At 55.1% G+C, this 27,679-nt stretch overlaps 1 protein-coding gene across 1 annotated transcript; it reads right to left on the reverse strand.

Moving 5' to 3' along the window:
• Positions 1–377: 377 nt before the first annotated feature.
• CKMT1B (creatine kinase, mitochondrial 1B) lies at positions 378–24,149 on the reverse strand. The gene is made up of 9 exons (XM_084642493.1): positions 23,815–24,149; positions 13,767–13,965; positions 10,386–10,481; positions 6,648–6,869; positions 5,664–5,749; positions 1,967–2,090; positions 1,620–1,754; positions 1,028–1,153; positions 378–602 (listed from the first exon to the last, which is right to left on the reverse strand). Exons 1-9 carry the CDS (start codon positions 23,961–23,963, stop codon positions 486–488), a joined length of 1,254 nt encoding a protein of 417 aa, XP_084498619.1. The 5' UTR covers positions 23,964–24,149; the 3' UTR covers positions 378–485.
• Between the last annotated feature and the right edge of the window lie 3,530 nt (positions 24,150–27,679).

Here is a 27,679-nt window from a genome sequence, read left to right on the forward strand (position 1 = left end):
AATCACGACCGGCCCCATCCTGGCCCCAGCGCCCTGGCACTGCTCTGTCTGATGTACAGCGTTGGGTGAGAGCCGCAGGGCGGCTGGGCCCTGTGTTTATAATAAACCCTTCAGCCTGCTGCCCGCTGTGCTCGCTGGTCCTGCTGCGACCGCCACCATGGCTGCCTGGGTCGGGAGGTGCCGGCACCTGCTGCCGGCTCAGCCAGGGAGCTGCAGCCTCTGCCGCTGAGCCAGTCAACAGGGCCTGGCCTGGAGCCCTCTCCCTAAGCAGGGCCAGGAATGGGCTCAGGGCGTCCCAGCCAGGGGCCAAGGGCCCTGGGAAGCTGAGACGGGAGCCCCAGTGGATGCTGGGGGCTAAGAACCAGCCAGAGCCAGGCTTAGAGCCGCAGAGGTTTATGGCGGCTGGTGCAGTGCATTGGGGTAACACAATGGCCAGCAGGACCGGTCAGGCTACAGGGAGGGGGAGGGGGGGCTCCAGGGATGGTTTAGTGCCTGAACTGAGGAACAGGCGAAGGGATGCGGATTTCCTGGCCCCTCTCCAGCCGCCGCTCACAGTCGATCAGGTAGTTCACTCCATCTATCACCAGCTGCACCAGCTCTACCTGAGGTAGGAACACAGAGCCTGAGTCAGGCACCGCCTCTTCCCGCAGCCCAGGGGCCACGGCTGCAGCCAGCAGCCCTCCGGGCTCACACAACACTTCCCTGGTAGCCCTCCCCGCCCCCTGGCTGAGCCCTCCCCGAGCAGGGCCTGGCTCCTGTAAGGCGCTGGGCATGCAGGCCCTGCACACCCACGAGCACGGGACACCCTTGGCTGTGGTAATCGCAGGCGGCACCCGCAGCTCAGCCTAGGCCCCCAGTGCCAGACAGCAGCACAGCCCCCTCGTTCCTCCACAGCCCTGCGCTTGGCTCCGTCCGTGGGCCAGGAGCCCAGCGCTTCCCTCAGCCGGCTGGCCTGCAGTTTGCCCCCACCCTGCTGGCAGTGCCCTCCCGTGCCAGGCTTTGCCAGAACATTGACGCAGGCAGGTACCTCAGATTTTCCCAGGCGATCCAGATTGGAGATGTCAAAGGTGCTGCCGGTGGTGGCTGTGTCCACCCCGCCCGTCCCACGCTTCTGCAGCCGCAGGTTCTCCAGGATCTTGGCGAATCGGGTGTCCTGGAAACGCAGAGAGGCCTTGGGTCAACGCCTTGTGGGGGAGACTGGGTCCCTGCTGAGGCAGTCGAGGAGAGCAGGGCTGGGGCCTCTGGAGCTAGGAGCCTGGAGAGGCTACCAGGCCTGGGTGTGGGACGGGGAGCCCAGCCAATGAGAGGGGGGAGTCTCTTCCCTGTAGGGCCCTTTGAGGAGTGCGCAGGGAACTGAAGCGGGAAGCCCTGCCATAGGGATTGTTCCCAGAGATGGGACGCAATCTGGTCTGCGGCTGGGCCCAGGGCCACCTCGGATCTGTGTCAGACGGAGCTGTCTGCACTGCTCCTCACACCAAGCAGCTGCTGTACCTGTCCCCCAACTTTGAGAGAAGCCCCAAATCCCGGGACCCTCAATGGCTGTTCTCCTGGCTTTGTGAGGTCTGACCACCTGCCCCTAGGCTCAGCCCTGCTCTGAGCAGCTACAGTTGCAGTTGTACCTTGCTCAGCAGCGGCAGTTTGATGTGGACCCCTGCGCGCAGCCCAGTGCCCAGGTTGGACGGACACGTCAGGATGTAGCCCAGCCTCTCGTTCCACATGAACTCCCAGCCTCGCTCCTGGATTAGTCTCTCCACCTGGAACCCAAGGAACAAGTGCAGGTCAGCCTCCCGGTCAGCTCTCCCAGCACTGCCCAAACAAAGCCTGGACCGGCTGCTACAGGACTTGGGGCTCAGCAGCCCCCCAGTGTGAGCCACTGACACTGGGCACTGTGGACTGAGCCTACTCCTCAGGGGGCCATTCCACTGGGCAAACCGGGAGGGTCAGGCCGGGGCGTCCTTGCGCTCACCTCCTTCAGGCCCTTGCAGAACCTCTCAAAGACCCGCTTCATGTTGCCACCCTTCTCCATGGAGATGAGGCGGGTGTGATCCTCCTCGTTGATCCAGATCAGGAAGGTCTTCTCATTATTGTGCCTGGGGGAGAGGACAGTTTGTCAGCATCCAGAGCCACAGCTGGGCTGGGTAGATGCTGGGCAGCCCACAGGCAGGAGGTGCCCAGCCAGGGTCAGCCCCTGTGACAGACTCACGGTGGGAGACTCTTGGGCCAGCTCTGGCTTGCAGGTGGCACCGCCATCCGGGAGGAAAGCATTGATCTAGCCCGTTGGGGAGCCAGCGAGGTCCCAGCAACCAGGCCAAGCCTGCACGCCGTCTGGGCCGAGAGCACTGATCCTGCCCCTGCTGGAACGGAGCCAGCTAGATCCCAGCAGCTGCAGCCAAACCCTGACAGCTACACTGCAGTTAAAAGAAAAGGAGGACTTGTGGCACCTTAGAGACTAACCAATTTATTTGAGCATGAGCTTTCGTGAGCTACAGCTCACTTCATCGGATGCATTCAATGGAAAGTGTAGAATGACCCAACACTCTCACAAATCTTGGGAGACAGGCCAGTCCTTTCCTACAGACAGCCCCCCAGCCTGAAGCAAATACTCACCAGCAACCACATACCACACAACAGAACCACTAACCCAGGAACCTATCCTTGCAACAAAGCCCGTTGCTAACTGTGCCCACATGTCTATTTAGGGGACACCATCACAGGGCCTAATAACATCAGCCACGCTGTCAGAGGCTCGTTCACCTACACATCTACCAATGTGATATATGCCATCATGTGCCAGCAATGCCCCTCTGCCATGTACATTGGTCAAACTGGACAGTCTCTACGCAAAAGAATAAATGGACACAAATCAGATGTCAAGAATTATAACATTCATAACACTTCAATCTCTCTGGTCACGCGATTACAGACATGAAAGTTGTGATATTACAACAAAAAAACTTCAAATCCAGACTCCAGCGAGAAACTGTTGAATTGGAATTCATTTGCAAATTGGATACAATTAACTTAGGCTTGAATAGAAACTGGGAGTGGCTAAGTCATTATGCAAGGTAGCCTATTTCCCCTTGTTTTTTCCTACCCCCCACCCCCCTCAGACGTTCTCTTAAATCCTGGATTTGTGCTGGAAATGGCCCACCTTGATTATCATACACATTGTAAGGAGAGTGATCACTTTAGATAAGCTATTACCAGCAGGAGCCTGGGGTGGGAGGAGGTATTGTTTCATGGTCTCTGTGTATATAATGTCTTCTGCAGTTTCCACAGTATGCATCCGATGAAGTGAGCTGTAGCTCACGAAAGCTTATGCTCAAATAAATTGGTTAGTCTCTCAGGTGCCACAAGTACTCCTTTTCTTTTTGCGAATACAGACTAACACAGCTGTTACTCTGAAAACTGCAGTTAAACAGTCCCACAGCCCCAGCCAGCGGGCACAGGCCAGCCACGGTGTGTAAGTGCAGTGGGGACACTCCCTAAGGCAGCGTGTGACGAAGTGGGACTGTTCTTAATGTTTCCTCTGAATAGTGTGGGGGTGCCTCAGTTTCCCCTAGGCAGTTCTTAAGTATCTAGGTGGTGGGGTAAGGGTGTATGATCATTGCAGAGCCCTAGAGGGCCGGTGTGTGCAGGAGTCTGGACACAGAGAATGGCCAACACCCTGTTTCCTGGCAACTGATGGCCTGGGCCCTTCCCCCCTGCAAGGTGAGAGCTAAAGGGTTGGAGAACAAAGGAATCAGGTGACCACCTGGCCCGGGAAAGGAACAAAGCCCAGAGGAGGAGGGGCTGGAGGGAGTTTCAGTTTGGGGCTGGCTGGGACATGGAGTGAAGGGCAGACGTGGTTGTCTGGCTCACTGGCCCCAAAATGGACCCAGCTGAGGGGTCCCGTTCTCTGCACCTGCAAGCTCTGTTTTAGACCATGTTCCTGTCGTCTAATAAACCTTCTGTTTTACTGGCTGGCTGAGAGTCACGTCTGACTGCGAAGTTGGGGTGCCGGACCCTCTGGCTTCCCCAGGACCCCGCCTGGGCGGACTCGCTGGGGGGAAGCGCACGGAGGGGCAGAGGATGCTGAATGCTCCGAGGTCAGACCCAGGAAGGTGGAAGCTGTGTGAGCTGTGTGTCCTGAAGACAGGCTGCTCACAGAAAGGCGACTTCCCCAGAGTCCTGACTGGCTTCATGGGGAGCAGTTCCAGAGCATCGCCCAGGGACTCCGTGACACAGCGTGTCTCAAACACCGCCACCAGCGCATTTGTCTGCAGCCACAAAACTCCAGAGCATGGGCAGAGATTGGGGGGGGGGGGGGCAAAGCCGCGTCCCCTCCTGGCAGCACACAGCTATTGCTCCTGACTAGCTGTTCCCGAGGCAGTGGGATGTGCCACCTTGGGGTTTGTGCTGGCACCACCAGCAAGGGTCGACGCCCTGTACCACGCAGCCTCCCCGGGGCTCTGGGCAGGGCCTCTGGAGACACGAGGGGCCAGTGTGTGCGGCACCGGAGGCGGCTCTTGTCCACGGAGGTGGCTATGGTGTTTGGTCACTGGGGCTCCCCAGGCAGCTCCCCCACTCCAACCTGCCCAGGGCATGGGGAGCCTGGGACGCTGCAAGTGACTGGTGAGTTCCCCCCCCCACCTTCCCCGGGGCCATGGGCTCTCTCTGAAGGGTTGCAGAGGGCAGGCACAGAGAGGTTTGTCAGAGCGGCCACCAGCAAGGGTTGGCGGCCACACCTTGAGGCCACCAGAAAATTGGTTGTGAGAATCTCTGGGCTAAGGGGTCTGGGGAGAGCCAAGTTTGGCTCCTACAGCACAAACAAGCCACAAACGATTTCTCTTGGAAAAGCAAGCGCCTTGCTGGGGCCTGGTTATAAGGGGCGGGGGCAGCAGGGGTATGAGACATGTGTGGGGCATGAGTTTACATGCATTTGCCTACTGCCAAGTGTAAACATGTCGGAACGACCCTAGGCCATGCTCACAGACTAGGGGACTCTGCTGGGAAGCAGGGGCTCTGAAAAGAGGTGGGGGTCCTGGTGAATGGTCAGCTGAACAAGAGCTCTTAGTGCGATGCTGTGGCCAAACGGGCTAATGCGATGTTGGGATGTATAAACGGGCAAATCTCAAATCAGAGTAGAGAGGGTTTTTAACGTCTGTATCTGGCACTGGTGGAGTTCTGTCCAGTTCTGGTGCCCACTGGTCAAGAAGAATGTTGATCAGTTGGAGGGGGTCAGAGAAGAGCCCAGAGACTGATTAACGGGTTAGAAACCTGCCTGCTAATGAGTGAGTGACATTGAAGGGCTGAGATAACTTCCAGTTGATCTCTTTGAAGATAAAGTCAGCCCTCAGGAGTGTTTGAACTGGGTGTATGGAGGAGGATGAGAAAGATGATGGGAGGGGGGTTGTAGAGAGGGGGATGTGGTCATGGTGGGCGGGTGGAGGCCGTGTGGTTATGGGGGGCTGGTTGTAGAGGGAAGTGGCTATAAGGGGGTGTGTGTGGAGAGGAATGGGGGAGGGTAATAGGAGGTGTAGTTGTGGGTATTGTGCTGCCTTGTGTGGCCATGGCAACTGGCTAAGGGCAGTGCCTGGAGTCCTACTGGTATTTCTGCCAGGCCCCTTTGCCCCACAGGCTGTGTGGTGTCAGCAGTCCAGATGAAAGCAGTGGATCCATACCAGATTCCTCGGGCATCGGGCCAGTCCCGGGCCATTCCTGATGCTGTCAGTAGGGGGGAGACGGGCTTGTCAAAGAGGAAGTGATCCTGCGAAAGGAGGTGGGGTGTGAGCAAGACACCCACAAGTACCGTTCCCAGGGGATACCCTACCCAGACCCTGAGCTCTGGCCTCTGCCCTCCCCTGTTGCCCTTCTGGTCAGCTCCCCAATGCAGGGCGGATGCAGCTGCCTTTGGGGCCTGCAAGTTGCACTCGGAGCTGGAAACATCAGGGGCAATCTGTGCTGTAATCACTGGGCAGGGCCAACTCCCAGCAAGATCAACAGTGGCTGTCCCTAAGGATCCCCTTCATTAGAGTCCGCTCCGGGGCTGGAACTGCTCTGGAGCCCCAAGAGGCTATGGCTGGATCTGCCCGGAATTGCCCCGGGTCCAGAGGCTGCAGGGCCCAGCAGGATGCTGGCAGCACCCATGAGGCCAATCCTAGGGAGACAAGGAGCAGGAAGTGCCGCAGGAGGTGCTGGGCTGCAGGGTCCGTGGCCCTTGGGACTAAGCAGCATGGCTGCGTTGTTCCCCTCTGCAGGCAGCCCGCTGAGGAGCCAGCTAGATCCCAGCAGCTGTGCCCAAGCATGCGCACGGTCTGGGAGGAGAGCACCTAGCCGGCCTGCACGGATACCATCTGCCGTGCAGGGCAGGGAACCTGGGTGGAGCAGGCAGGGGCAGCCACTGAGGAGTGTGAAGGGCAGGTGGACAGGGGGCGGGAAGGGGATGGGGGCAGTGGCAGGGAGAAGAAAAGGGCAGAAGCTGAGCTACTATTTCTGGGGTTCTTTCTCCAGGGCACCTGCCAGTTTTGGCCCATCTGTGTCATACCCTTCCCCAGCCTCCAGCAGCCCTATGGCTGGCCCTGGCCCTGCCCCACTCCCTAGGGGGGCCCTGATGTGTGTGTCCCCCATCACCCCATGGCAGCCCTGGGCCCCGTGTTGTTGCTCACATCAATGAGCTGCTGCTGCTCCTTCTCCGTCATCTCGCTGAGGCGATAGTACCGGCCAGCCAGGTCTCCTGTTAGGCCGCTCAGGGCATCCACAGTCACCTTCTCCACCTCTCTCCTCTCAGCACGGGTGCAGGCAGGGGGCAGGCTGAGCCCGCGGATGCTGCGCCCCGTCCGGACGCGCGATGATAGGACATAGCGCTCATCGAAGTAGCCGGACTTAATCTGGGGGTAGAAACGGGCTGTGGGAGGTGAGAGCCCCAAGATGGGAGCGAGCCTGGGTCATCAGTGAGGGGCAGATGGGGTGGGGAAGGGAAGCCAATGCTGACTGGTAGGAGCTGGGTCAGTCCTTGTCTGAAAAGCCCCCCAGAGGGTGAGATGTGGGGGTTACAATGTGTTCCCCCTCCCCTGCCCCCCCAGGACTGCACCAGCATCTGCAGCCAGTGCCTGCCTGGAACCAGTGTTGGGCTGCTGATTATTTTTGCCAAAAGATTCATGCCCCAGGGTGAGTGGGTGGAGTCTCATTATGTGTGGGTGGGGCATAATGATAAGTGGGTGGAGCCAGGAGTTTTGCCCTCTATTTCCCATTCTCCCCAGTTGGGGATTAGAGCAGTGTCCTCTCTTGTGCCAGGGGTACTGGGCTCTGATTGTGCCTGTATGTCACATTTTGGGGTGCAAACCGGCAAAAGGGCAGTTATGGGCTAGCACCATTAACTGCCCACAGGGCTGGGCTGCACAACTAGGTGCTTGTAAGGTTTCCCAGGGCTTTCGGCTTTCCCTACGGGAGCTTCCCTGTCCAACTTTCCCCTTGGTGGGTTCCCCTCCAGGACAGCTCCTTGTGCACTCTGCAGCAGAATCTGCCCTCTGCTCATTTGCAAACTCTGGCAGCTGACAAGTGGGACAGTGTCCTCAGTCCTAGGTACTAACTCCCAGCTCTGAATGTGAGCGACTTTCCTCCACTCCATGCCCCCCACACACACACACCCGAAAGCACACTGCTTCCTTCTGCTAGCCCGAGCTAGACATGTCTTCCCTCCCCCAAGCAGTCTGGGTCTTCCCCATGCCCTTCGGGGTCCCAGAACTATATTCCATTTCACCATAGGGTCCGACGTTCACAGCCTGAGACACAGGTCAGCCGGCATTTCCCAGCAGCATTCCCATAGGAATGCAGTCCAACACCCCGTCTAACCCTTCCCACTTAGCCAGAGGTATAGGAATTTTATATCTGCCCAATGCCAGACGTTCTACCTCCCGGCCAGGTAACATGCCAGTCTCTCTGACCATGCTTTCCCTGACCAGAGAAATCTGGGCACTGGGTCCCTTCTCCTATGCATTCTTTGCCATTCACCTTGGTAACGTTCATAAATTCCACAGCCACTTTCTCTGAGTCAGGCCTCACAAAATTAACGAGGGGCCCTGCAGGCTTCTCTGTGTTAATGACAGCTGCAGTGATCTGGGTTGGGCAGGGTGTGGGCTTATCTTCTCTTAGTTTAGGGCCATTATTTCTGGTAGCACCTTCTTGGACTGTTCTCCTGAAGAGGGAGTCTGTGATGGTGGTTTCTAGCAAGGGAGCAAGACTGGGGAGGTGAGTGCCTGGACTCCCAACCACCCTTTCTCTTCCCAGGGACAAAATGCCCCCCTCACTTAACACTGGGCTTCTGCCCTTTCCTCTGTGGCTTGCGCTCATTGGCCGCGCTGGCTTGTACATAGGAATCAGCCGGAGTTGCTGTTTTGGGGACAGGCCAGAGATTTATCCCAAATAGCTTGTTTGGCTTCTTCAGAACATTGCTCCTGTGCAAAAAGATCAAACAGCTGTTCACAGCCCTCTGCCTCCTTCCCCTTGCCCCCGTTTTCATCAAACCACATGGTTTATACACACGGTCTCTAGGACTCAGCTTGTCCTTCATTCTGAGGTTTCAAAATGTTCTCCTCACCTCAGGAGCCACCGGGAGCCTTTGCAGTGCGGCCTCTGTCAATTCCCCATAGTTCAAAGCTTGTGTAATTTCCGTTCCATTAAAAACATGTAAAGCTGCCCCGAGTAGCTGCTACGGAACGTTGGGCCCTTATGAACCTCCCAGCTGGGTGCTCCTTGGGGAGAGAGAGCACCTGTGAGCTCTGTCCACGGCTTCCCCTCATGTCCAGGCTCTGCAGTCTCTCCTCCTCCTTTGTCACTGCCTCCAGGGCTCACTGGTGCACAGCTGCTAGCGCTCTTTGGCTCCGCTGTCCATGTCCCATTGTTGGTATTCATGCTCTCCCTCCCTTTGTTCTGGTTCCTATTTCTGCTATTCTCCTGCTGCTTTCTCAGCATCTCTTGTTAGGGCTTTTTGCTCCTTTCCTACCTTAGCCAGCTCCAGCTACGTGGCTGTTTCACCAGCATTCATTTTAAATGTCCTTTGTTCTGTAGTTCTCGTACCCAAAATACACACAATAACCCTGTAACCTTTCTCTGACTGCTCCCAGCCTGGGCACTTGGCAATCACTTACACGGTTTTACCAGTGCTTAGAGTGGAAAACTTCAGTCCACACAGCAAGCCAGGTGAAAATCTTGTTTGACTACGAAATGATGACAGCTTGGGGTACAACTCAGACCAGTGAGGGGTTGTCTCACCGCTTGTCCCGTAACCCCGTAAAATGCTCTGATGCTGTAGCTCCCTGTCTGGACCCTCTTGGCCAGCAGACAAGCCCGCAACTCTGAATCCAGCAGCTGGTTTGTTACACCCCAGCCACTCTCTGCTCTCCACCAGCCTTGGTGACTGTTCACCAAGTCCCCCCAGTCCCAAATTTCCTCAAAACTGTCTGCCCTGAAGCGTCCAGCCCTCTCCTGGAACGTTCAGAGGAGTAGTAAGATTGGTTGGTCTGTTGAAGAGACAAAACCGCAGCATCTTGTTGCTTTAACTGAAGCTAACAAGCACCTCAAGTCAAACACAGCACTGGGCTGGCCTAGACTCCAAGTAAAACGTGTATTTAATCACAAGATCGGTTGTAGTGAGTTCCAGTGTAAGGGATAAAATCAGAAATGGCTACAAGCAAATAAAACACGTTGTAGTGACTAAGACTTACCACCACTCCAGCCTTGGTTCAAGGTCAGATTTTTACCACACGTCCTTCCAGCAAGAGGCTACCCTCCCCCGGGGGAGGGGTTCCCACAAAGTTCAATGTGCTCAATTCCTTTGTCTTCTTCAGTGAACGATCACTGGGGACTCTTTGCCCTCTCTTTGCTAGCCCAGTGAACTATTGAACTGGCCCCTCTCAGGGTCCCATGCCCCAGCTGCAGGAAAGGTGCCATGGAGTCTGATGGAGAAGACTCCATACTGGTGTCTTCTCACTGCTACTTTCTACAACACAAATCGATCTGTCCCTACAGCCTCCGATAGGCCAGTGAACGGCCACTTGACGGTGATTATTAATTGTGATTGCACCTGGAGGGAGGAGGTCAGCCTTTCCTTTGTCTGGCAAACACCTGTTTACTCACTGCCAGGCCTGTTGGCTTGAACCATACCATAGTGCCATAGTTCCTTCCCATTTTCTTTCCCTTGGGTGTTTATGGTACATGCTCCATGCAAGACTATTGTTGCTCAGCGTGTTATCGGTTTTCCAATGACACCTGACACAACACTATTAGATACAGGTTAGGCCATAAGGGAGTTGGGGACACTGCAGAGGTCAGGTCAGCTGGAATCATTACCTGACACCAGTGAGCCCTGGCCCTCTGGCACCGTTTGACCCCAGGGTGTTACACACCTTACTGGCATCCAGGTCCGTGGGGTGTTTCATGGTCCGTGGGTTGTAACCATTGTGTCTCTCCTGAATCACAGGGTCAAACAGGTCCGCGAACACCTGGAAAAGGCAGGGATTAGAGAGGAGTCATGGGGAGCAGGGGGCCATCTGCCTGCTGGGGGATAGGCCTACTCTCCATTCTGTGCCCGGCCCAGCAGTGCAGGGAAAGGGGAGATGGCCTGTCCCTGCAGCACTGTCCTGCAGCCCGAGTGCTCCCTAGTGCATCTTCCATGTAGGTCCAGTGCATCTTGTAATGCTGACCTTCTCTCCACCCAATGGGCCTGTGGGCCGCACAGGCATTGTAGCTTAGCTGTAGCCTCTTCCCAGGGAGAGGCCAGTGGAGACAGGGATTGCAGAGCAGGGACAGAGAAGAAACTGACTGGGCAAATGCACAGGGCACAGGCAGGCCAGGAACCCAGGGGAGTTCAGAGATGGTGCAGCAAAGACTCTGCCTGGGACAGAAATGAAGCTGTGGCAGCAAAACACAGCAATGCCCTAAACCAAGCCAGGCTCCCTCCTCCCCACTGGGCAGCCAAAACACTGCAACCCCCAGAGCCCCAGTGCACCCTCCCACCTCCGTGTCTACCTCCCCACCCCCCTGCTGCAACCCCTGCCAGTGGGGGGCTATGGGGTTAGAGTGTAGGCTCACTGCGCAGTGGTGGGGGCGTTTATGGGGTTAGAGTGTAGGGCACTCACAGGCAGTGATGTGGAGGGCATGTGTTTACAATATGGGGGCCTGCGCAGTGATGGGGGGTTATGGGGTTAGAGTTTAGGGACATCCCTTAAAGTAGTGGGGGGTAATGGGGTTAGAATAATAGAATTATAGAAATGAAGGGCTGAAGTGACCTCAAGAAGTCATCATATCCAGCCCCCTGTGCTGACACAGGACCAAGTAAACCTAGATCAGCCCTGACAGGTGTTTTCCAACCTGCTCATAAAAACCTCCAGTGATGGAGATTCCACAACCTTCCTTCCAACCTCTGGAAGCCTGTTCTAGAACTTAAACACCCTGAGAGTTAGAAAGTTTTTCCTAATATTTAACCTAAATCTCCCTGGCTGCAGATTAAGCCCAACACTCCTTGTCCTACCTTCGGTGGACATGCAGAACCATTGATCCCCATCCTCTGTATAACAGCCCTTCACGTAATTGAAGCCTGTGATCGGGTCCCCCTCAGCCTTCTTTTCTCAAGACTAAACATGCCCCATTTTCTTAACCTTTCCTCACAGGTCATAAGAACGGGCAGACTGGGTCAGACCAAAGGTCCATCCAGCCCAGTGTCCTGTCTACTGACAGCGGGCAATGCCAGGTGCCACAGAGGAAATGAACAGAACAGGTAATCACCAAATGATTCAGCCCCTGTCACCCATTCCCAGCTTCTGGCAAACAGAGGCTAGGGACACCATCCCTGCCCATCCTGGCTAATAGCCACTGATGGACCTATCTTCCAGGAACTTCTCTAGTTCTTTTTTGAACCCTGTTATAGTCTTGGCCTTCACAACATCCTCTTGCAAGGAGTTCCACAGATTGACTGTGCGTTGTGTGAAGAAATACTTCCTTTTGTTTGTTTTAAACCTGCTGCCTATTAATTTCATTTGGTGGCCCCTAGTTCTTGTGTTATGAGAAGGAGTAAATAGCATGTCCTTATTTACTTGCTCCACACCCGTGATGATTTTATAGACGTCAATCATATCCCCCCTTAGTTGTCTCTTTTCCAAGCTGAAAAATCTCAGTCTTATTAATCGCTCCTCATACAGAAGCCGTTCCATTCCCCTAATCATTTTTTTTGGCCTTTTCTGAACCTTTTCCAATTCCAATATATCTTTTTTGAGATGGGCGACCACATCTGCATCCAGTATTCAAGATGTGGGCATACCATGGATTTATATATAAGCAATATGATATTTTCTGTCTTATCTATCCCTTTCTGAATGATTCCCAATATTCTGTTCACTTTTTTGACTGCCGCCGCACATTGAGTGGATGTTTTCAGAGAACTATCCACAGTGACACCAAAGTCAGGTTTTCTAAACCTTTATCATTTTTGTTGCTCTCCTCTGGAGTCTCTCCAATTTGTCCACATCTTTCCTAGATGTGGTGCCCAGAAGTGGACACAGTGCGCCAGCTGGGGCCTCACCAGAGCGGAACAATTACCTCCCATGTCTTACATACAACACTGCTGTTAATACACCCCAGAATGGTATTAGCTTATTTTCAACTTCATCATATTCGTGACTCACATTTAGTTTGTGATCCATCACAGGATCAGAGCCACTCGAGGAACCAGAACAGCTGTGCCACACCCAGCCATCAGGGGGTGCACCCGGTGAGGCCACACTTCTTCATGGGGTCAGAGTATAGGGAACCCCGTGTGGTAACTGGGGCGGGGCGGTGGTTATGGGGTTTGAATGAAGGGAAGCCCTGTGTGGTGACTGGGGCTGGGGGGGAAGCCCCATGTGGTGACTGGGGCGGGGGTTATGGGTTTAGAATGAAGGGAAATCCTGTGTGGTGACTGGGGTGGGGGAGAGAAGCCCCATGTGGTGACTGGAGTGGGGGGAAAGGGGGAAGCCATGTGTGGTGACCAGGGGGTGGTGGTAGTTATGGGGTCAGAATGAAGGGAAGCCCTGTGTGGGTGTGGGTGTGGAGAGGGTTTATGGGGTCAGAATGTAGGGCAGGAAAGGGAAGCCCTGTGTGGGTGTGGATGTGGGGAGGGTTTATGGGGTCAGAATATAGGGCAGGGAAGGAGCACATGTGAATACCTCTGTCCTGCCCTTTGGCCAGCACCAGTGGTTGGTACAGGTTAATGTTCAACAAGGCAGACATGCCACTAGTTTAGAACAAGTTCCCCAGATTCTAATAAACCAGGAACCACTTGAAGGAGCAGCCAATGGCCCGTCCAGCTCACTACTGGACTCCACGTTAAGGGGCTGGAATCCCTCCCCTCTCCCCCCGCCCCGCCTCTTGAGCCCCATCGGGTCCCTTAGAGTGCCCAGTGCTGGGGTGTGTCCGGAAGGATCAGATGTCCCATAATGCACCTGCTTGTGCAGTGTTTTTCTGGAGATGGGCAGGTCATCCTGACCCCAGCTGGTGACCCCTGGGCCCTTAAAGCAGGAGGGCTAGGAGCCCATTTCCCTGCAGATGCTATTCTCCATCAGGTAAATGTCTGACGGTAAGAGGTCACAGCGTGGTGAGGCCAAGGAGATGCATGCTCAAGCTACGGGTGATGGTGCAGGGCTCGTGAGTGCTGGGGGCGTGAGATGCTGTCTGGCTGAGGCTGGGGGTTTTTGTGCTGCTAAGATTATTATGCGACGCTTTTGAGTTGCTCTGCAGCTCTGGCAGCTGCTCACCTCGTAGGACTCTTCATCACCTGCTACCATGCCCACAGTCTTAATGAAGGGGTGCCCAGGATTGTCCACGCCTGTCTGGATGCACTGGTCCAGGGTCCAGCTGTTGGGGGTGGTTTTATCGCAGAGCTGGGCGTAGATGGCAGGGGTCAGGTTACTTGCCATGCAGTTGTTGTGTTTCCGGAGATCTGGATATTCGGCGCTGTGGGGAGAACAGAATATGGGGAATGTTTAACCCTCTGGGCTGGAGCACTGGCCTTTTTGGATTTCAGTGTGTCCTGCTCGTGTGTCAGGGCATTGGGATCTGCTCCCTCTCGGCTTTCCACGTCCTCCAGCCCCAGTGGAGAGGAGGCCGCAGTGGCGGGAATACCACGTCGGCCAAGATCACTACTGGCCCCTGCAGACTGATGGGAGCCTAGCTGAAGCAGCAAGCTCGTGGCTTCCCATATGTGAATGCCAAGGATCTCCGTCTCTGGCCCCAGGCAAGGCACTGGCTTCCTCTCACCTCCCTCCAGCTCTAGTCCCATTGCTACCTCCTCTGGCCTTGCTCCACCTCACTCTCTCCTACACTCCACAGTGACGCTTGCCCCTCGTCCCCTGCACTGCCCCGTGCCAGGAATTGCCTCCCTGCACTGAGGTGCTGGACTCCACCCCTCTCTGCTCAGCCCCTACTCCCCAGTCACTTCCACCAGGCGCAAACACAACCATCTCCTCCCTGGCCTGCCCCGTGTAAGCACCTCTGGGTGGAGGCTGTGTTCCCCGTCCCACACAATGCTGAGCTCGCTGCTGGTGCAAAACAGAATAAACGTCTTTCCAGTCACCATCCATGTGGCAAGAAAAGGGGAGCCCAGGCTGGGCTAGTGGAGGGCTGCAGGGCAGGAGTGAGGAGAATGGGCAAAGAGGGGGCTGGGGCTGCTCTGGCAGGAGAACCCAGCCCAGGTTTTCTGAAGGCTTTAAGAATATGGGAGCTTCCATTCTGGTTTATTTCTCCTCAGATCCATATTTTCTTCTCTTCCAGTCAATAGAATTAGGTGTCCAGCCTGCTCTCCACAAGCCCACTAGCCCCCGTCTGCATCTTTAGCCATCCACGGCTTTTGAAAATCTGGCCCCACATCCTGTGTGTTTTGTACAGGGTCAAGCACATGGATTGTTCCTAATAGGGATAGATCTGTGAGCCACTGCCCCTGGGTCCCTGCACCCCTTGGCTTCTTCATTGGTGTTACCTTGGCTGCTGGTGTCTGGACAGGAAGGAAGGGACGCGCAGAAGGACAGAGAAGGAGCCAGTGACCCCAATCTGCAGCTGTCAAGAACTGCTCCCAATGGTGCAGTTTATTGCATTAGGGAGACGCTTACTTTTAATCAGCTTAACAAGAGTTCTTCTCCTGACCTCATTCTCGGCTTAGAGAAGCTTTGTGCTTTTCCTGTGTTCACTGGGGGCTTGGCAGGGAGGGCACCTGGCCACAGCCTCTGTGAGCTGAACCCTTCCTCCTGCTAATGGGGCAATCTGAGACAAGCACCTGTTAGCTCAGACAAAAGGGCGAAAGGCTTGGCATGAGTCTTTCAGTGCTAGACAGCGGCTGCCATGGGTCACGGGGCCAGTCTCCGTCCTGGAGAGCATACCCTGTCCCCAGCCCCCATTGTAGGTGCTCTGATCCTAGTCAGGGGGTGACAGAGGTACCCAGAGCATTCCCATTCCTAGGAAAATACACACAGAGGTGACCGGTGAGCCCCACTGCAAACAGTGTGTTCTAGCCCCGCGAGGGCTGCCTCGTCAGGCTATTGGAGGGAAGCTGGGTGGGAGCTGGATGCTGGGGGGCCAGAGCTCAGCAGACCTTGGCCCGCTGAGGTAGGTTCCTGGTGTTCGGGAGCAGCATGCTGCAGTTCAGCACAGGCGCTGCCCTTGGGGCAGGGGTATCTGTAGCAGTCACAGTCCCCTTCTGTTGCTGCCTCCCCCACCCGGCATGCGATACAACGCACAGCGTTGTGAGTGCAGTCGCCTCCACTGTGGGGCCCCAGGAATGTGTCTGCCTCTCTCGCCTCCATGGGAACAGTGGGCCCTCTGGCTAGGCAAGGCCCTGCAGCTTCTCTGAATCCAGAGTGGGGAGAAAGGGAGGGACAGCTTCTGCTGACTGCTCTGTGCAGACACCACTGGCCACAGGCTGACTGCTCCATAGGGGGACTAAATCCAGTCTGCTCCAGGCTGAGCTCTCTTTCCTTCCCATACTGCCTCAAGCTGGCAGGAGTAGGGGCTGGCAGGAGTAAAGCTGGTCCAGACCACCTCAGCTCCAAGGAGAGCATGCCCCACCCTGCAGCATAGCCTGGCTCGTTCCAGTGTTCCTCACACTGGTGTTTGCCCTCTGCCACAAGCTAGCTATTGCCCCATGTACAACCTGACGCACCTTGTCACGGACACACGCTGCGGGTCCCAGGTGTGCATCGACAGCCTCTTCCCCATGACATTGTGAATTCTAGCTGGGCAGATTCCCCAGGGGAAGAGCGGGGAGCCCCCCAGCCCTTTCAGTGTCTGCAGAGCTGGCTGAGCAGCTCCAGCTGGGGCTGGACATTTCAGCAGAATACAGCTTCTTGTAAGGTGTTAAGGGCTCCACTTGTAAAGAGCTGCCGAAGGAAACCATCTGCAGGGCACAAGTTTTGATTGGTCCTACAAAACCCAAGGATTGTGCCAAGCACGCCTCCTGAGCCCCCTGCTGGCACCTGTTCATTGTGTACTGTCTGTCCGTCACAGCCACAGAGCACTCCTGTACGAAGCGGGTCATGATACTGTCAATCTCCTAGGAGAAAGCATCATGGCATCTGGTGCTCCAGTTACTGGCTGCTGAATACTGGGGGGACCCCCATTTGACCTTTGCAGGGTTGCCTGCCCCAAACAATCTTGACTCACTCCCTCAAATCAGGAGAGTGTGTTAAATCTCCTTTTCAGCCATAATACATATTGGGTTCTTGTACTTTGGCTTGTGGTCTCTGAGCCTTTGGGGTCCTGTTCAAGGCAAGGCCAAGCCAATAGGTATGGGGCAATTCTCAACAAAGGACCTTATTTCTGGAATTTCATGTACACCCCCCTCCCATCGTAGATCATTAGAAAGCTTCTGTTATGTATGTTTCGATGGGGTATGATGTGGAGCTGTCAAGTGGTGGCATAAGCCTGTAGGTGAGGTGAAGCAATGGTACCCAAAATGAAAGTCATTTTTTGCACAGTTGCAGAGACACTGCCACGCGATTGTGACTGCCGCTATTACTGGTCAGTTTCAAAACCTTAATATGGGGTTTGGGTCAATACTACCAAACAATGTATCAAAAGATTTGTGTTGGTTTTCCATCAACAAGTTTTTTTCTCAGAAGTTAAGCTGTTTAGCACGTGGCAAAAGTGGTGAATATCAACATTTTGCAATATACTAACATGAAATATTTTCACATCACATATTTGTAATTGTCAAAGGATCTCACGAGTGATTACAATAGTTTTCTATGTTTTTCAGCTGAAATTTGCTGACCAGATCAGTGTCACACTGAATATTGTGAACCAGTAGCTGTAGATTACATGTTCTCAGTTTGTACTGCGTAGTGGGTAGATGTAAATGTACATGAACTTCTCTAATGTAATCTTCTCCAGCTGTAAGCTTTGCTCCATTCAAAATAACATCTAGTCTGCCTGGCAAAAGGTTTTAGTTTGTAATTGCCTATGCATGCAATACTAGCCTTTGAAATATTCTAGAAACTAGCTTTGTAATTCAGTGATACTTTTATGCACAGGTCAGCATTAAGGTTGGAGATGACAATTCACAGCTGCATATTGCACTTGGAACAAAGTGCTAACTAAACAAAAACAGCAAGTTGGATACTAACATACAGGTTTGTGCTAATTTAGATCTGTATATTGTACAAAATGAAATATAACAATATACTCTGGGACTTCTACCTCAACAGGGAAGTTATAATATATGAAGACATAGAGGATACAAGCCCCTTAAAGCTTACATCAAAGAGAGAGACTCTTCACAAACTTTGAATATGTGTTATCTGTCAAGAAAATGAAAAGAAGGCAAAACTGTCAAAAGCCACCAGTGCTCGTCAGAATTTGGTGATGCCAGCAGCAGAAAGCAGGAGAAGTGAATTCTACTGGTGGCTGCTGGATGAGTTTTCTAGTTTAGATGATGTGCTCTCTCCTGCTCTCTCAATGCTCTCTCCTGGGGGGTGCTTTCAGAAATACACAAGGAAGTTGAATTTGGCACATGTCAGAGTTGTACTGAACCCAGGAAAGACAAATTCTGAATCTGGTCAGAGAGCAACCTGTTCACCCACTTCTATAGCCACCTGAGCAAGCACATCCTCCAGCAACTGGTCCTGTTGAAGTGCTTTGCCGGAGAGAAACCCACAAGGGCAAACTTCATAAAATAGAAACATTTGAGAGAACAATCTGAGAGGAGCTGGTGACATGTTGCTCAGAATATCTGGGAAAGACAAACTGCATCCTTAGCAATCAAATCACTCACCATGACTTTCTTCCTACTTTAGTAAAACTAATCATAAAGCAAAACCATCCAGTTACGCTGCAACAATAGTCAACTTGTGATATGGCATTTTCTGAGCTGATTGAAGAGAGACAATGATCTTATGTACAACAAGAAAACTCATGTCTAAGCGCCTTCAAAGGTATAAAGCCCTACTTCCCTCAGATGTGGAAACATCTTGCCATCTCACCACAGGCAAGGTGAGAAACACTATATATGGTCCTGCAATTTCAGTCCAGGCACAGCATGGACAAGGCAAGTCCACCATTGTTTTATGCAGCACAATAACGTTAGCTGGTGCTACCCAAGATGCTATAATCTGAAGAAGGAACTTTATCTACAAAACATTTGGATGACTTTTTTTCTGGTGAGTGAGCCTGACAAAATGCTTTCAAATGAAGAAGTGGCTTTGAATAATACCACTTTAATCCTTTGGTCTGAAATAGCCAAAATGAAAGCCTCTGAATATTATCCAAAGCCAGGTGATTGTAGTCTACAGAGATCAGTCACTTTTGTGCCCTAACTGGTGCAAGATTTTGTCCTTTCTTTGACAGATAAAGAGGCACATAATTCAGCCAGCAATGAGCATAATATTTAACAGTTCCAAAAGTATCACATGAATGCTCATAAGCCTTGCTGCACAGCCACACTGCGAGTCTGGGTCTTCCAATTGGACAAACCCTGAGCAGATCAGTAGTGACTACAGGGCTCTGGGGGCCAGAGCAAAGGGGCACAGGCTGTGTTCATGTCCATCCTTCCAGCTGAGGGTAAGGGCCCAGGCAGGGAAATGCACTTCCTGGAGATGAATGCTTGGCTATGCAGATAGTGTTGATGGGACAGCTTTGACTTCCTTGACAATGGGATGCAGGTCTGGAAGGAAGGTCAGGTGCACCCCACCTCTTCTCAGCAGACCAAGAGGCACCAACTAGCAAGTTAGTAAGGAGGGCTGTAAACTAGGTTCAAAGGGGACAGATGACAAAAGCCTATAAAAAAGATGACTGTAAGAGAGGGTTGAATGTTGGGGTGGGGGTGGAGGGTATGGGAAATTACAACAGAAGCATCAAGAAAGAAATCAGTAAGGGAATCTGCTCAACATCTTAGATGTCTATATGCAAATGAAAGAAGTATAGGGAAAAAACTGGAAGTATTAGTACATCATTTAGCTTATGATTTAATTAGCATCACAGAGACTTGATGGGATAAGTCTTATGACTGGAAGATTGGTATAAAGGGGTATAGCTTGTTCAGGAAGGACAGGTGGGTAAAAAGGGAGGAGGTGTTGCATTGTACATCAAGCATATACACTCTTTCTAAGATCCAGAAAGGGGTGGGAGGTAGACCAGCTGTGTAAAAAGGGGTTAAATAAGCGTGACGTTGTGGTAGGGGTGTACTGTGCACCACCAAATCAGGAAGAGGAGATGGATGAGGCATTTCTGGAACAAATAACAGAAATATCCCAAACACAAGGCCTGGTAGTAATGGGGGACTCTACCTATCCAGACAGCTGTTGGAAAAATCATATGGCAAAACACAATGTCCAATAAGTTCTTATAATGTTGGGGCCTCTGTGTGTCAATCCCCATGGAGCAGAGAGATGTTAATTAGGGTGAAGGGCTGAGCTTCAACAGAAGGTGTTATGACCTTCCCAACAGGAAAGGTTGAGCGATACCAGATGGACTCTTGTGGCTTGTTGCAGCTGGAAGTTCCCTATGGACCTTCAACAAGAGGACAAAAGACTTTTGTCATGGTTCTGCCTCCTCTCGGTGAAAATGCATCAAGCAAGAGACTCCTCCTATCAACTGAGCTTTGCAGCTGAAAGCATGTGGGAAGAGGAGAACACAACCCCTAAAAAGAAGGAACTGATTATCCCTGCTGCTTGGAATATGTGTGTGGGGGGGTTGCCTTGAGGCAAAAGCAAGAGATCCCAAGCCACTTAGGTTGGGTTAGCCCTAAAGGACAAATAGAGCTGACTGATTATAGAAGCTTCTATTACCTCTAGAAACCAAGACTAACTCATTTGTCTGTTTGCTTGCTTTAACTTGGTAAATAATGCTCTGATTTCCTTTTTCTATTTAGTAAATCTGTATGGGATTGACTACAAGTGCTGTCTTTGGTGTAAGATCTAAGGTGCAACTGACCTGGGGTAAGTGACTGGTCCTTTGGGACTTGGGTAACCAGAATATTGCTCAAAAAGAACGGGAGTACTTATATCTTCTTACTATATGTTCCATTCTATGTATCCGATGAAGTGGGCTCTAGCCCATGAAAGCTTATGCTCAAACAAATTGGTTAGTCTCTAAGGTGCCACAAGTCCTCCTGTTCTTTTTGCAGATACAGACTAACACGGCTGCTACTGTCACAGTGCCTCAGGGGTTTACATTTGGTAATTAGCTGGTGCAATCTAAGTACTGTACGGAAATCACTGCCAGTCTGGAGTTTGTGCCCTGGTTCCTAACAGCCTGCCCTGAGGTTGGTACTTGTGCTCTTGAGTCAGCAGGCAGTGTTTCGTTGCATTGCTTTAGTCCTCCTACATTAGAATGAACCCCTGTGACGTTATGAGTGTAATTTAATATCTCATTGAAAGGTGACAGGGCCAGAAAGAGTTAATTAACTCCCAGACTGACCTGACCCATGGCCGAACTTTAGAGACTGGTTAGGAAGAGATGGAAATGAAGAGAGCTTTGAAATGCAAGTCTGCATTGTTAGAGACAGAAGAGTAGATGTTTGCTCAGGTCTTGTGATGTCAGCAAACAAGTCTTGTCGATGGCTGTAGCTTTGATTCAAAGATCAAAAAAGGAATATTAACATTTAGGAAGACACTTGAGTGACATAGTATTATTGTCTGTATGTCTCTTTGAAGGTTGTGGTAACCTGTGTCTTAACTGTTTAATGGATAAATGACCCTGTGCTAATTGCCAGGATGTTTGGGAGAAGGAAAGTGAAGCCGATTGTTTTCTCAGGCCAAAAGGCTGCAGGAAATGTATAAAAACCTTGCAGATTTGGAAATGTATAAAAACCTGAGATGAAGAAGATCTTTCTTCATCTCAGATCTGCTTTGGGTTTCAAGAGGGGGAACCTTAAGCCATAAGGATTGAGATCCCCAGTCACTGACTGGAGTCACCCTTAATATGGACATTGGCCTGTAACCTATGGACTATTTCTAAAAGGACTTTTGGCAACGACAAGCTGATCTCTGCCATGTATCTGAACCTCAAGAATTGAATTCAAGTCTGTCTGTATATTGATCTTTTAACCAACACTCTCTCTCTTTTCTTTTTAAATAAATGTTAGTTTAGTTAATAAGAATTGACTATAAGTGCGTATTTGGGGTAAGATCTAAGTTATCATTTGACCTGGGTCTGGGGCTTGGTCCTTTGGGGTCATGAGAACCGTTTCTTTTATATGATGAAATAAGATTTTCAGTGATCACCATCATATCTGACATGTGTGTCTGGATGGAGACCTGAGGCTGGATACTTTAAGGGAACTGCGTTGTTTGGACGTCTGATTAACCAGGGAGGTGCTATCTAAGTATTGGAATATCCACCAGCGTCTGGGGTTTGTCTGCCCCATTCTGTTTACAGTTCACCCTGATTGACCACAGCGGGCTCCCATGGGTAGCACCCATCACAACCCATCACTCATGTCTTTCCCTAGTGGCCCCAAACACAGCCCGGACATGCTGAAGGTGGTAGGGGGCAGAGATTTGGGTGGGAGCACTCGGGCCAGTTACTGAGGGCAGGGGTGAGGGTGGGGAGAGGGTTCTTGGGAAAGCAAGCCGGGCCAGGAGCACACATGCCAGGCATAGGATGATCTGGGTGATCGGATAGCAAGTGTGGAAAAGCAGGATACTTTGGGGGGGAGTATAGTTGCCTATATAAGACAGCCCCTAATGTTGGGGCATCTGGTCACCCTAGCAGTGAGCCCTGTGGATAACTCATGGCTGCTCTGTCCAGCTATGGGGCCTTTCCCATGCTGTCTCAGGGCCTGTGCCTTTCAAAGTATGTATAGTGCCCATGCTCCAGCTACCAGCCTAGAGCCAGAGGGTTAAAAGAGACCGAGGGATCACCTACTCTAACCCTCAAAGAGTCGAAGGCTGCCTGCCACCTCCACGCCCAGCCTGTGAAATGTCCTCCCCCAAGGGTAAAGCTCACAGCTTCTTCAGAGCCGGGCTCCAGCTCCCTGGGAGCTAAGGCCCAGCCCAGCCCTCCCCAGGGCCACTCCCAGGGCCAGGGGCTGCTCCAGGGGCCCTGAGAGCATGAAACATGGACAGACCTTGCTGCAGCCCGGTGGGCTCAGCCAGAGCCTGCAGGGAGGAGGCCTGTGCTGAGGCAGGAGGTGATCTTAGCTCCAAGGCACAGAAAAGTCCCTTGCCCAAGGTCACAGGACCCAGGATGTAACCCGCAGACCTTGGGGTGGAAGGGGGGGGGGATCGCAGGCCGATCCCCTGCCCCAATCACTAGCACCCATAGGTGCTGGAATGAGGGTGCTGGGAGGCTGCTACACCCCCTGGCTTGCAGTGGTTCCATCCCACAGGGTTACCGTTTGGTTCAATGGCTCTCAGCCCCCCACAGTACAAACGGTTCCAGCCCCCTGCAGCCGCTGCCCGCCAGGACTCCAGCCCCCTGCTCGCACTCCAGGAGCTTTCCAGCCAAGGCAACCTCCAGCCAGAGCCGAGCCCCCACACGGCGATCCAGCCTCCCCGCAGAGCGTCCCCAGCGCCCGCCAGACCCTGCCCCTGGCGCAGGGCCGCAGCCACCCGCCCGGCCCCTGTGCGCTGGGCAGGCGAGGGCAGGGCCAGGCCCGGAGCCGGCGGGTGACCCAGCCAGCCAGCAGGCGCCGGGGGAGGAGAGCCGCCCCGTCCCGTCCGGCCCCAGGTGCGCTCCCGCCTGCGCTGCCCGGCCTGCCCGGGGCACAGCGCGGCTCCGCGGGGGGAGGAAGCAGGGCGCCGGGAGCCGCAGCCGCAAAGCCGGCCCGCCTGCTGCGTTCTGCGGGCAGGGCTCAGCGCCTGGGGGTCCAGGCGCTTTCATCCGGATCAGCAGGTGATCCCCGGCCCCACGCGCTCCTCCTGAGCATCCCGGCCGGGAGCCAGGACGGCACCGACCTTGCCCCGAGGGAGACGCAGCGGAGCTGGGCTGGGGATAGTCCCCGAGTGGCCCGGGGCAGACATTGGTCCCTCTCCGCCGCAGCCGCCGGGGGAGGCGCAGCCCGAGATCTGCAGCAGCTACGTGATGGCTCGGGGCGCCAGCCGCAGCCTGCGCTGCCTGCAGGGACCCGGCCAGCTGGGACCGGCTCCTCTCGGGGGCGATCCGGGCTGGGCTCCTTCCCACCCCAACCCCCACGGGCCGGAGAGCCGCGCAGCCCGTCCGGCCCCCAAAGCGTCTGCGCCCCCCGCACCCGCCCCAGGGCGCTTCCCCCTGGCTCCGAGGGCGCCCCCTCCCCACACTGGGAGACCGAAGCCCCCCTCTAGCTTTGGCACCGAGCCCAGGGAGGGTCCCGGCCGAGCAGCGAGCCCCGCCCGGTACCTTGGCGGGTAGAGGCGCCGCTGCCTCTCGCCAGCGCTGACCGCGTCCTGGGTGAGCAGGAATCCGGTGGCCAGAGACCCGGCTCCCACCACGGCCAGGAGGCCGGCGGATTTGCGAGCGCACAGGACGCGGGCGAACGTGCCAGCCATGCCGCTGGAGCTGGGCGCTTGGAGCTCGGGGAGGCAGCCGGGGAGCGCTGGAGCCGGGCGCGGAGAGTGGGAGAGAGACGGGGAGGGAGGCAGGATGTGATGGGAACAGGCACCGCTCCGCAGCGGGGTGGGGGCGGGCAGGAGAGGAGATTACAGAGAGCCGCAGTGAGCTCAGGAGTGCAGCGTGCCCGCCTGCCCGCCCCAGCCTGCAACAGGCGGCCTGCCCCCCACCCCCGCGGTGCCGGCCACTGCACCCCCCTCCCCACAGCCGCTTCCCTGCGGCCCCGGCCACTGCACCCCCCTCCCCACAGCCGCTTCCCTGCGGCCCCGGCCACTGCACCCCCCTCCCCACAGCCGCTCCCCTGCGGCCCCGGCCACTGCACCCCCCTCCCCACAGCCGCTCCCCTGCGGCCCCGGCCACTGCAGCCCCCTCCCCACAGCCGCTTCCCTGCGGCCCCGGCCACTGCACCCCCCTCCCCACAGCCGCTCCCCTGCGGCCCCGGCCACTGCACCCCCCTCCCCACAGCCCCTCCCCGCTCCCCCTGCGGCCCCGGCCACTGCACCCCCCTCCCCACAGCCCCTCCCCGCGCCCCCGGCCACTGCCCTCTCCCCCCGCCACAGCCCCTCCCCGCTCCCCCTGCGGCCCCGGCCACTGCCCTCTCCCCCCCGCCCCCGCCACAGCCCCTCCCCGCGCCCCCTACGGCCCCGGCCACTGCCCTCTCCCCCCCGCCCCCGCCACAGCCCCTCCCCGCGCCCCCTGCAGCCCCGGCCACTGCCCTCTCCCCCCCACCCCCGCCACAGCCCCTCCCCGCGCCCCCTACGGCCCCCACCATTGCACCGCCCTCCGCAGCCCCTCGCTGCTCCCCCGGCCACTGCCGCCTGCACCCCCCCCCACAGCCCCTCGCCGCGCCCCCTGCACCCCCCCCACAGCCCCTCGCCGCGCCCCCTGCACCCCCCGCCACAGCCCCTCGCCGCTCCCCCTGCACCCCCCGCCACAGCCCCTCGCCGCGCCCCCTGCACCCCCAGCCACAGCCCCTCGCCGCTCCCCCTGCACCCCCCGCCACAGCCCCTCCCTGCGGCCCCTGGAGCCCCCCCGTTTTGTTACCCTCCCCCTGCAGTGACCCGCTCCTACAGAGTTGCCCTCCCCCCGCCCCCTGCAGTGTCGCCCTGCCGGTGGTTAGGGGACAGGAGCCCTGCGGCCCCGGGGATGTTCGCGGCCCGGGTCTCTCGCTGCAGGGCCGGGGGCCGTCTCGGGGCTTGGCGGCGGTTTCCTGGTGCGGGCGCCCGGGTCAGCACCCGGGCTGTGGACAGCTCAGCAGGGCTGGCGGCGAGCCGGGCCCGGGAGCTGGAAGCGGCCGGGGGAGGCTGGCTCGGGGCTGCGGGGAGGGTCAGAGCTGGAGGCGGGATGCGAGCCTGGGCGAGCCCCGTGGCCCGTGTGGCTCGCGCCATCCGGCCCGCCTGGTCCTGCTCCGCGCACTGCGGGGCCGAGCTGCCCCTGGGCGAGGGCAGGCTGGGGAGTCTGTGCTGGGGCAGGGCAGGTGCGGAAGGCGGCCGGAGCAAAGTCCAACCGCAGAACTCAGCTAATAAAACACACCTAGAAGCCGCTTTCCAGCCAGGCCCTGGGCCAGCTCAGCCGCTTTCCAGCCAGGCCCCGGGCCAGCCCTGCCAGGGAGCCAGGCGGCGGGCTGAGCTAACCACCCCCTTGCGCCGGGAGACTTGGGGCGACATAGAATCATAGGCCTGGAAGGGATCTCCAGAGGTCTCTAGTCCAGTCCCCTGCACTCCTGGCAGGACTAAGTGTCATCTAGACCATCCTTGACAGGGGTTTGTCCAACCTGCTCTTAAAAACCTCCAATGATGGAGATTCCACAACCCCCCTGGGCAATTTATTCCAGTGCTTCACCACCCTGAGAGTTAGGGAGTTTTTCCTAATCTCCAACCTAACCCACCCTGGCTGCAATTTGAGCCCATTGCTTCTTGTCCTGTCCTCAGAGGTTAAGGAGAACAATTTTCCTCCCTCCTCCTTGTAACAACCTTTTATGTATTTGAGGACTGTTGTCATGTCCCCTCTCAGTCTTCTCTTCTTCAGACTAAACAAACCCAATTTTTTCAATCTTCCCTCAGAGGTCATGTCTTCTAGAGCTTTAATCATTTTTGTTGCTCTTCTCTGGACTTTCTCCACTTTGTCCACATCTTTCCTGGAATGAGACAGGCCGAGGCCCAATGAGCGCGGAGCAGAGCGGAAGAATTACTTCTCATGTCTTGCTTACAGCGCTCCTGCTAATACAGCCCAGAATGATGTTCGCTTTTTTTGCAATAGTGTTACATTGTTGACTCATATTTAACTTGTGATCCACTGTGACCCCCAGATTCCTGTCCACAGGACTCCTTCCTCGGCAGTCATTTCCTTTACCATAAGCAGCTGTGGAGTTTTCCCATAGGCAGGGACCTGCCTCCTTCCAGCCCTGCAGTTGCCCTGGCAATTTGCTCTGTTTCTGAGTCTATTGCTGCTTATTGACCTGCCAAAATGTTGTGGGGCTTTGGCACTTCTAAAAAATGGGCTCAGTGTGTCTTGATTTGCACACACAAAAATGGAGGCACGCAGCAATACAGGTGGCTTAGTGCAATGACATTTGCCCTCTGAATGTCCTGGCACTGTAGAGCTCCAGGGAGCGCTCACAGGCCTTACCCACCCCGGCCCATGGCAGACTGCGCTGCACTGCAGTGAGCCAAGGGGGGAGGGTGCGTATGCCCCTCTGCTCCAACACTGTCGAGCCCAGAGGCTGTTCTGTGGTGCTCCTCGGGACCAGGTCAGCTCTCAGTGGTTCATGGATCAGGGAGCTTACAGCCAGATTTGTGCCCCACACTCCAAGATGTGCCAGGCACCAAGTCTCTTTCTGCAGCTGTGCAGCAGTCCCAACCCCCACTGCGACAGTGCCTGCTCTTTGTGCTTCACACCCTGCTCCCAGCAGTGGGGCCGTTTGAGCCGTCTTCCTAGGGGCCTGGGAAGTGAGGGAGGTGGGCAGAAATGGGACCAAGGTGGCGGTTGGAAGGAGTGGAGGAAGAAAGAAGATGGGAGACCTCAGCCCTGGATACTTGGGAAAGGAGGCTGGAGGCGTGGGAGGCAGATTTTGCCTGATACTGTTCATTTTGCAATTTGCACAGAGCAAATTCAGAGGGGAAAGAAGGTGTAAACGTTTAACCAGGAGGGCAATTGGAACAATTTCCCAAGGGTTTTGGTGGACTCACCATTACTGACTATTTTAAAATCAAAATGGGATGTTTTTTGTTTTAAATCTATGCTCTGGTTCAAAGGGACTTATTTTGGGGCAGATCTCTGGCCTGTGCTATATGGGAGGTCAGCCTAGATGATCACAGTGGCCCCTTCAGGTCTTGGAGTCTGTGAGTCCATGTAGAGGGCAGAGCAGAGATGGTGGCTCTTCGGGGAACATGGGGACACTGAGTCTCTCCTGGGGCTGGTGAGCGTGCATGGGGAGTGCACACGCTGCACACCCATTAGAATGGCATACGTTTCTCCCCAGAGCTCTGGCCCCACTTCACAGGCAGTGCAGAGGGGAGGTCTCACCATGGTCTCACCCCTTTCCTACACATTCCCACCCTTTTCTGCTGATTTGCTTCCAAGAGGGAGCCAGGACTTAGCTATGTCTTGTCACAAGACTGGGACTAGGGGAAAATTGGTATGAAACAGCCAACAA

Source organism: Lepidochelys olivacea (assembly GCF_965140295.1).
Source record: "Lepidochelys olivacea isolate rLepOli2 genome assembly, chromosome: 10".
In the NCBI taxonomy this organism is placed as follows: Eukaryota; Metazoa; Chordata; order Testudines; family Cheloniidae; genus Lepidochelys; species Lepidochelys olivacea.

Excerpts from the sequence above, each read along its gene's own strand:
- CKMT1B (XM_084642493.1), bottom strand. The coding sequence starts at position 23,963 with ATGGCTGGCACGTTCGCCCGCGTCCTGTGCGCTCGCAAATCCGCCGGC. Across the intron at positions 13,966-23,814 it reads CGGCGCCTCTACCCGCCAAG|CGCCGAATATCCAGATCTCC; the intron begins GTACCGGGCGGG and ends TTCTCCCCACAG. Across the intron at positions 10,482-13,766 it reads GTGATGAAGAGTCCTACGAG|GTGTTCGCGGACCTGTTTGA; the intron begins GTGAGCAGCTGC and ends TGCCTTTTCCAG.